General features: G+C 33.7%; 1 protein-coding gene across 1 annotated transcript; it reads right to left on the bottom strand.

The window, feature by feature from the left end:
- Positions 1-5,227: 5,227 nt before the first annotated feature.
- LOC123675306 (zinc finger MYM-type protein 1-like) lies at positions 5,228-10,614 on the bottom strand. Its single transcript, XM_045610654.1, has 3 exons — positions 10,392-10,614; positions 9,052-9,493; positions 5,228-7,341 (listed from the first exon to the last, which is right to left on the bottom strand). Exons 1-3 carry the CDS (start codon positions 10,395-10,397, stop codon positions 5,228-5,230), a joined length of 2,562 nt encoding a protein of 853 aa, XP_045466610.1. The 5' UTR covers positions 10,398-10,614.
- Between the last annotated feature and the right edge of the window lie 193 nt (positions 10,615-10,807).

Genomic DNA, 10,807 nt, shown 5'->3' with positions numbered 1-10,807 from the left:
ATTTACTTCACAATACATAGTATAGTATGCATGAAATTGAAAAGGTATAGTCCACTCAGGAATTATTGACAATGATGTAGGGCTTGAACGTCTAGTCGCTGCTTTATTTCTGGTTGCAAAAATAGCACTTAAAATTGCTGGGATCCATCATAGAAAAAATCAGTTTATATTTTCATAATTTTTGTATCCGAAAGATTCCAAATTTTCGAAATTACAAAGGAACGCATACAGTCATGATTTCATAAATTTGAATTCAGGTTCTATAATGTAAAAATATAGTGGAATGCTTTCACATTTCAAAGAAATCCAATGAAGGGAAGGGATATCGTTTCATTCAAGAGTATCTCATGAAAGATCCCTTTGAATATCATTAAAATATGCATGTCAAAAAGTACTGATGGATATAAAGCAAGAAATGAACATGGATGAAAGCACAGTATAGAAACCATGTGTTTCTATACATCTATACTGTGATGAAAGTGTGTTCGCCTTCTTGAGTTTATTATCCTTTGGCTCTACTAGCGCCATTGCGAAGAATTTTTGAACTCCTATTTATCCTTTTCCGCTGGACACTTTCTAACAGTTCCCCTCATCTTTACCCTCCAATCATTTTTAGCGTCTGTTGTCTCGCCTTATCCTTATCGTTACTTTGGAACCTGTTACATTACGTTTGTGCAACGCGCGACAACGTTATGGTAGATTTATGCACCAGTCCTAAGAACTAAAGACTAAACGTAAGGACTAAGAATGGAAAGCTAACAAATCAATGAGGGCGTTTATGCACTATTCCTAAGAACTAAGAACTAACACAAGCAGGCCAACTTTTAACCAAGAACTAAGGGCTCAGGTAAAATATAGACGTGCGCTTGCACCGCATAGAATTTCAATATTAACGAGTATAGTATATCCAAAGTCACTTGAACTAGTCTATAAAAACGCTTGGCCAGAGATAATTGCAAAACAGTCATAAAACATAGGCGCACACTTTTCAAACCCTGGAGTTGAAAATAATATTTTTTCAATGGGACTCAGATGTCGATTCTTTCAGAAAATTTGTGACGTGAGTAGCTTTCGCTCTTACATCAAAAATGATACTATGTCATTCTACGGTATTATAATTCGATTATTCTTTATTCTCGACCTGTAATATACTATCAAGGAACGTTATCAACGATGATGACCTGATCGTTCGATCGTTGCATAGAATTATAAGAGCACGATGTTTGAGATTAATTCGGAAATGTTCTGTCTGAAGATAAGACAAACTAGGGTAGAATAGGTGCATGATCTTGAAGTCCTTGAGTGACATCAAGTCACTCAAAAAGTTTTTTGGAAAAAACCTATATTTTTTATTCATTCAGTCAATTTTACGTAGGTATAAAAAGAGAGAGGGGTCTCTAACAAATCCTATACTCAAAGAGTAAAAACTTGAACTAGGGAAAACTGCAATTTCTCATTGAATAGAGTAGTCAATGACTTCCAGAAAACATAAAAACAAACTAAAAAGGCGAAATTTCATGAATTGTAATAAATTATTCGTTAAGATGGTTGAAAATCCATAAACCAATAAAATTTTCAATTACGAATAATTAATGACATTTCATGAAATGTCAAATTTAGTTATCCAAATTCCGATTTTAGTTTCTATGTTTTCCGAAAGTCATAGACCGAGTCATAGACTACTCCACTCAGTTAGAAATTGTAGTATTTCCTCAGTTCAAGTTTTTCCTCGATAACTCTTAAATTTTTCGTATTCAGAATCAGAATAAATATTCAAAGATATATGTAACATTATTAAAACTGTCCTAACTGATGGCAGGAAATGGTGAAATATTTCTATTTTATATACAATACTTGATTGATTTTTCGATCTGGCTACGTAGCTGCTAATTTGACGTACTAAGAACCCGTCATATATCAATTCTGACTTTGAAAGTAAATGGAGGAATAGATTTGATTGCGAAATATTCATCTTTTTTTAAATGAGCCATAGAATTGTGCCGAAGATCATAGTCGAAATCATTAAAAGCATCAGTCACACAACGAACTAAAACTACGTAAAAATGCATTTCAATAATACCCCTATGGACCACACTGGTCTATGCGAATTATTAGAAAGTAATTAAGAAGTGATAGATGCAGCCAATGAGTGTAAACAAAAACGCTCTCAAAGTGGAAAGGGGAATACGAGGGGAAATATTCAGCCAATAAGATCAATCTAATGGGGACATTCTTGTTTCCAAGACGATTTGCTAAATACCGGGGTTTATTTGAAAGTATTGATAGCAATATTTTCATAAATTCCAAAGGAATTTCTGAAAACTTGGACAACCCTTGTATAATTTAAATATTCAGGCTTCCTCCAAGTGACTTTGGATATACTATACCAGTTTCTATCATTTTATGTTCCGTTATTCGTATTTATCGATGAAAAGTATTAGGTGTATTTGAAAAAAGTGAATTTAATTTTTTCACAATCAATATCAATGTCAAACATCAAAGTATAGAACAAATAGAAAGTAGTTCGAGCACGTGCGCATGCCTTAACTAAGAACTAACAAGAGAGTGCATAAAAAACGCCACTGAATTCTTAGGTTTAGTTCTTATACTGCGTTCGGTATATGTCACACCGTTCGCACCATTCCTACCGTAAGCTCCCTAAGCGTTCGGCAAATCACACCTTTCTGCACTTTTCTGCGTTCTGTAAATGTCAACCGATTACCGAATGCACCGGTGCTTAACCTTTCGCACCGCCTAGGTAGACGGAGAAAAGGGTGAGAACTGTGGACCATAGATTACAATAATATTAACATAAAAATGAAGAAAAGAAGTACGCCAAATTCTGTGGGATAGGAATTTTTTATTTCAAGAGGTTATATTGAACAAAAATAAGTTTTATATTCAGGACAATACAAATGAAAATTGGAGGCTTCACAATAAGAAATAAATTTATTTTTATAGAGGAGACTAAACCGGACATTACAAATATTACAATTGATGCCTTTTCTGATTATATTAATTTTCTCTTGAAATCCAGTAGATAGTATTAAGCTTTAAACCTAAAAATTAGAAATTAAGGATTGGTTTGAAAAAAGCTACATGCATTGGTTGTCTTTGAACATCATGCACGAATCTGAGAATTTTGGAAATACAATAATCATGAATTATAAGCTTATTATGCAAAATCTCTTTATACATTTAGAGTTTTTTCTTATGTTTGTATATGTTGAAGGCAATTAGGAAACGATTATTATTATCAAAAATAAAGGTTTATTTTACGAAGTACATAATTGTATCTCAGCGAAGAAATCATTCATCCATGTTCAAAGAATAGATTATAAAATTCCTTTTACTCTCTTCTAATTGGTTCCCTGATTGATGATACATATTTTCGATGTCTACAAAATTTCCAACTTTTTCATTGAGTGGTTTCAACAATATCCTCAGGATTATCTCCTTTCAACTCTTTCAAGATGGACACATTATGTAGAATACATCCTGATATCACGAGGAGACAAATTAGATCTAGTCTGACCGTCTCCCATAATTTCAGTCGACGAAATTGCTTTTTTTCATTTCACAAAACACATTCAAAAATTCTTCGATATCAGCTCCGTCATCGTTCGGCAAATCGCACCTATTGCACCGTGGTCACGTGACCTATCAACCGTTTACACCTTACACTGCACGCTCCGCACCGGTGGACATATACCGAACGCAGTAAGTAGTGTCAGTACTTACCACATAATACTAAATACAATATAAGAAGTGCTAACGCCGTGTTAAATCAAGGCAACAATATGGCCGATATTTTGTCCGCCATCACTTAGTGTTATATGGTGGGAAAATTTGAATATGAAGGTATGACAATTCATTGAAATTGTTGGAATATTATTAGTATTTATTTTAGGTTATGTTGTTATAATTTCGAATTATAACAAAAAAATATAATTGAAAAGTTTTATTTATCAAAGGAAATTTACATATTTGCTTAAAATAATAATTATTCATAAAAATCAATACATAATATACATTAAATTGGAAGATTTACACTATACCTGACTGAAAAAAAATACCTATTTATACCTACTTTATAAAATTATATCTGATGAACAACTGAATTGATACATTTCTGAAGCAATATTCAAATTTCTACACATACATGAAAGATAAAAATCTTCAGTTGGTTTAATCTATCTTCCTGCGTTACAGTGCTCATTTCGTAATTCACTTTAATTATCACAGGTCTTCTTTGGTACTTCATTTTCAGCTCATTTGGAGGTTATAGGTGGATATGAAAAAAAGAGATTATAAGTAGCGATCAATTAGTAGGTAATTCATTTTAATTTGATATGATAATTCTGGATCACGTAGATGGCTATTGTTAGAATCATTAATATTTTCCATACAAGGAACATTTGGGGAAGTTCTACAATCATAGGTGTGATAATTATAAATTTGATACTTCAGTAAATGCCGAGGAACAGAATTTAACTTTGATACCTATAGTTGATTTTGAAGGATTATTTTAATCACAAGTAAGGATGTCAGATATATTAGAACATTGAAATACAATATGAGGAAAAACCCGGTCTTATTTTGTTTTAAATTTATTTTCTCATGGATTACCTGATCTTACTCTACCTGAAACCTAAAACAGAACTTGTAATAAATAAGTGACAATAAAAACTAATTTATCTGTTCATTGCTACCATACAAGAATTACAAATACAAACACAATTTATTGTTGGTTATAAAATCATATTGGAAAACTGGAACGCTGATTGGCTTATTATGAGAATAACATTTTTACATCGTGATATGTATGCATGATGTATACCGTGTATGCTGAGTGTTTGTGACGTCACATCCAGGGCCGTCGAGAGCTTCGGCGGGCCCCAAAAATACGGGCCCCCCGATGGTGTTACTTAACCGTATAATCGGTATAATAAGATTAGGATATATGCCTTCTGAAATCAAAATCATTGAACATTGTAATTTTTTTAATGTAGAAGAAATTAGGGAAGGAAAAATAAAAGTTTATCATATTTTTTCTTACATGGACTTTATACTGCTTTATGCAAGTAAAATTATTGGAATTAGAACCTTCCAGAAACATGAATTGGCTTACTAAGTATATACTATAAAGAGTTGAGAAACACAGCTGCACTAAATACTGAAAAAATTAGGTAAAAATTACTTCGAAGACCGCTACAAAAAACACGAATCATTTTATGTGAGCCTTTCGGCATTTTGCAGTAGCAAAATTTGCTATAATTTTAGAAAAATCGCATCTTCTAGCTACTCTTGACTCGATCGATAATAAGCCTAGAGCACTCAATCGTCCCTGAGTCATGGTAGATCTAAGAACATTTTTAATTTTTGAAAGGTGGCTGAAAGACCTTTCAGCTTGGGCTACAGTCACAGGCAAAGTGCAAAATATTCTTAAGGATATCACAATATTTGGAAACAAGGTATCCAATTTTAATTTGTGAATTTCATTCAGAAGATTTAGTGGGGTAAGATCATTCATTTGAAAAGTAGCAGAAAAGATAACCTTGAGGTGCTTGATCTCTTCTGTTAATTTACAATCAGTATCTAAGTGGTACTGAATTTGGAGATTAGTGGCCCTCTCTTCAATGTCTGCATCTTCTAAGTGTAAAAATTTCCATAAGACACTGAACATATGCACAATATTTTTAATTGCTTGGAATCTTGTAGAAATATTCAAAATAACAGCATCTAGAATTGAATAAAATACATTTATTCTGAAGTAATCCTCCCCACTAAGTTCTGATGAAAAATCCTGTTCTGAATTCGTTTCGTCAAAAAATTGCTTTCTTTTGCGTTTCCTCTTCTCGGACGTAGGCATTTCGGTTGACATTTCTAAATTTTTTGCTACTTCTCTACATTCATTCAATATTTTCGACCAACTATTTCTTATAATATTAAGATCTTCCAGCAAAGACTTCAAATTTTCGGTTCCAATGTCCAAAGTTATGGATTCCGTTTGAAGAATAACACTTCTATAGTTGATAGCTGTAAGTACTTTCAGCCACGTTGAAGCCATTAAGAGACATTCAAATGATCCCAAATATGATAAAATACCATTCAATTCAACTCGCACTTCTGATGTCAAATTGAGCTCAAATACCTCTAGAATTGCATCCTTTATTCCGGGCAACTTGTTGCAGACCGGTTTGACACTTTCTACTCTAGCTGACCAGCGAGTTGTAGAAAGAGAATGCAGGGATACATCTATTTTATTTTTTAAAATCTCCCACCTGGAAGGACTAGCACTAAATATATTGTACAGCTTTTGGATTATTCCAAAAAATGTAACAGCCTGGGGACAACATTCTGCTGCATGGACACCACATAAGTTCAAACTATGACAAGCACAAGGAGACCATATGGCAAGGGGATTGAGGGCCAGGATCCTTGCCTGCACGCCTTTATATTGTCCGCTCATGTTGCTTCCATTGTCATATCCTTGTCCACGGCAATCTTCTATGCTAATATTGCGCTTTTTCAAATTTTCTAAAATCATGTTTGCTATATCTTCCCCAGTTTTTTTATTACAGTTGATGAATTCTAAAAATCTTTCAAACACTTGGTATTTGCCATCTTCATTCAGCCAGACATAACGTAATATAAACGTTGTTTGTTCGTCATGAGAACTATCAGGGGTAGCATCGACGATTAAAGAAAAATATTTCGCCAGCTTTCTCTCGTTTAAAATTTTTTCCATAACATGTTCAGCACAAAGTGAAATGAATTCATTTTGAATTTCGGCTGAGAGATAGTGTACTTGCATACGTTTCTTAGTTTCTTGAGAATCTTTAACAGCATCTAGATGCTCTGCTAATATGGTATCATAATTTGCTAGCAACTCCAATATACCAAGAAAATTGCCATTGTTTGGATTACCAATCAAACTAGATGATCCTCTTAATGCTAGTCCTCTTTCAGATAAAAATAGAATCACTTGAAGAAATCTTTGCAATAGTTCTTTCCACTTCTCTTTCTCTTTTTCTAAAGATTTCAATACTAAGTTATCGATATTCTTTTTATTGAAAATATTTTGTTCTATACCCCGCCACTCTAGGTATGATGATCGATGACCGATACTATTTTCATGTTCAGGAATTCTGTTATACAATTTTCTGTAGAAATTTGTAGGACTCCAACCATATTCAGTTACAAACCGAGAAGAATGTTGTGACCTTGTTGCTTTACAGGGAAAACAGAACAGTGCTTGCCTCGAGGAACTCCAAGTTAGCCAGTCTCTTGATACAACCTCCCCATTTTTCATGTTTAAATTTAATAGATATTTGGGAAATGCAGGGCCCCCGCAAGGGACATCAACGCCCGCGTGCGGAACATTTTGGCGCCCCTTAAAGGGGGGAGGTGGAGAAAAGTACTACTGTATAATCGGAAATTTTTTTTCTTAAGTTTAGTTGAGTATTTAGTGTAGAATGGATGAAAATCTATCAGCAACCTTCATTGCCTTAAGAACTTTATGGTGTTATTTGTAACATAATACATTTCAAATGTGTTTCAAAACTTAAGCTGTATTCTTCTATAAATTATTCATAAAGGCATAAACATTTAATTAGGATTAATCCAGAAATTGAATGGATGTTTTTCTAGATTTGGCTGCTGCAAATTCTTTTATATTATCAATCAATCAATTTTATCGAGTATCTCTTGCTCTATATCTAAGATTGCCAATGCAGAAAATCTTTCTTGAGACATGGTAGACTTCAAATAGTTTTTAAAAATTTTTAATTCAGTGAATGATCTCTCACCAGAAGCAACAGACACAGGACACAGGTAAAGTGAGAAGGATTCTTGAGGCAATACTAAGATTCGGTAGAGAAGAAGTTAGATTATTTTCAAAAATATATTGTAGAATTTCAAGAGGATTTTCAGATAATGAAAACAATCTTAGGGCTTTTATCTCGTTGAATAAATCATTTTCTTTCACGTCAGTCTCTTTTTTTCCTGTCATCAGTTAGCTTTTGTTGAAGAGCATGACAGCATTTCAATAGATATTTGTCATTTAATTTAAGAATATCACAAATAAAACAGAAAACGTTAACTTTATCTACTATTTAAGGAACTTAGTGTTTGATCAATTATTTTCTAAAAGAAATTTATTTTAAAAGCGATTTTTGGATCTTCTGTCTGTTCATAATCGAACAATTTCGGTTTATACTTTCGTCTTACAGTATATAATGGAGAAAAACCTTGATCTATCTCAAGAACAGACGCTAGTTTTCCAGCTCCCGCAAGTTTTTCCTCAAGAGCATTATCATCCCTATAATTTTTGAAATGATCAACTAAATTCTTCAAATGGTTTTGGTACACCTTAATGTCAATCGCTACACTTTGCATCATGTTGCTTACAATATTAATCTGGAATGAAACATCATAAGAAATTATGATACTGATAATAAATTTAAAAGAATGAATATTTAATCAAAGAGAACTTGCTTTATGTCTTGTTTTATGTTAAAAGTATCATTTTCTGCTATTTCTAAAAGGCTATCACATATTTGAATGAAATGAAACTTTAGCATCAATTCTACTAGACCATCTAGTATCACTTAGGGGTTTTATACGTAACTGAGGATCATGCTGTTTATAACATTCCAATCTTTTTGTGGATGAAGAGAAATATATATAAAGTTCTTTTACAATATCAAAAGAGTCCACTGTTTTATTTTAAACCTTAGCAGCATCATTTTCAGTTAAATTTAAGCTGTGTGCAGCACATAGCGCAAAAAATGCCCTAGGATTAGCATCGAGCATGCGTTTTTGGAAAACAATATCTAGATATTTCATGCCGATTGCGACGTTCAGAAACTTGTATAAATTGCAAGAAAAAAGTTTGGAAAAAAAATTGTTGAAAAATTTGAAAGAATCTTTTTCGAAAACCTTTGGTCCATCGATTCTTCACCTCTATAAGAGGTTTTGGCGCCCTTTTAGAGTGGCGCCCGCGTGCGGTGCACGCGTTGCACGCGCGGTTGCGGGGGCCCTGGGGAAATGGCATTCCGTTGCTATCAGGAGGAAGTTGTGATGGAATGGGTTCAGGTCCTTTTCTCACAGCTTCTTCAATAATGACGGGAGTAACGTTTCTCAAATTTCCTATATCGAAGTGTACTCCACTATCGATATTCATATTTATATCTTGATTGCTATCAACTTTAACTGCGTTTGAAATGATTCCACTTCGTAGGAGATCATCGTTTTGCCCAACAGAACTACTGGAAATGGGGCTTGAAGGTGAAGGTACAGGACCAGGCGATGATATATTGGAGGTTTCTGAAACTTCATCACAGGTTTCATTCACTTTTGAAATGCCTGGAGTTACTTTTGAGGTAGTAAACCCAAGGTTTTCAAGAGTTCTTCTTCCTTTTCTCATGTGCTCCAACTTCTGCTGTTGCTCTTTACGTTTTTGGGAGCCAGATTTATGATGATAACTCATCTATTAAAATAAATTGATATTTATTAGACAACCATCTTCGTTTTCGGTGAGTTTATTTAACTGAAAAGGCGCTTTTCACATTTCATTCAGTTCCACATTTTAAAATTAGTAGGACACTTTGGTTTGTTTAAGTAATACATACTATACTGCAAACTGCATGAAAAACAACCATCTCATAATGAATTTTTTTGGCAAAATCAAATAAATGTAGAGCATGAAGTGTGAAGTAGTACGAGATCCGGCTGCAGAATTACTGCACTCATCGGTTTTCTGCTAAGGGAAGAAAAAAAATGAACCTTGTATTTTCTATTTTTTTTCGGAACAAAATCCGTTCACTTGTTTTTTTAATGAAATATCGTCTATATCACAGATTTCAACTATATATCAGTATCAAAATACAAATTTTTGCATCCTCATCTGAATGAACGCCCCCGGATTTTCGATCAAAAAACGCTGCATAGGGCCCAAAAATGGACAAAAAAATTTGGTTTCGACCAATGCGGTTGTAAAATTTTTGCTGAATACACTGATTCTATTCTCACTGGGAATAACTGAAGACCCCAGTATCAGAATTCAGATTTTCCACCTGTGCGCGACATAATTTCACCGTTTCCAGACTTTTGAACCATCCGGTATATTCTCCTTATTATAAATAAACATAAAAATTTGGTTTTCAGCAAGAAACCGAAGAGCGCAATAATACTACAGTACTACAGACGGATTTTGGACTAAAGGTAATGAAAATGGTATTAAAGGTATCAGCTTCAAAGATTTCTATGTGTACGGAAATATGACGTTCATTTGCACGCGTCAAAGTATAAAGTTCTGACGTTCATTGAAACAAACTCACCCGTTTTATGTATGCTTTATGCTTTTGCTGAATACTGATGTGTCTTACCTTCATTCAGATTATTCCAAACAACGTACTTCACAAAACACACTAACGATAATCCAATATCCAATCAATATGATTATGAACTCGGAGAAATATTCACTAATAGAATAGCAAGCAACGAATTCGGTTGACAACAATGACAATGAACATCGATCAGGTCAGGGATTCCCCGAAAATTCAGTAAACGAAACGATCTACGTTGAATTGACGATAGGGGCGGGAACGTGACCAGGGTACCGATTCATAAAGATCCCTAGGGAGCTAGGGAGAAGGAGCCACGCCCACTCTGCTCAAGCCCCCGATATAGATGCAAAATTACCATAATTTGTTCAATTGTTGATATTTAGATGTATTTTTCATTTTAAACATAAATTTTGATTCAATCGTCATATTCTAATAAATTAAAAACCATTTTATGA

Source organism: Harmonia axyridis, chromosome 3 (assembly GCF_914767665.1).
Source record: "Harmonia axyridis chromosome 3, icHarAxyr1.1, whole genome shotgun sequence".
NCBI lineage: Eukaryota > Metazoa > Arthropoda > Insecta > Coleoptera > Coccinellidae > Harmonia > Harmonia axyridis.
This window is presented reverse-complemented; position numbering and strand designations above follow the sequence as displayed.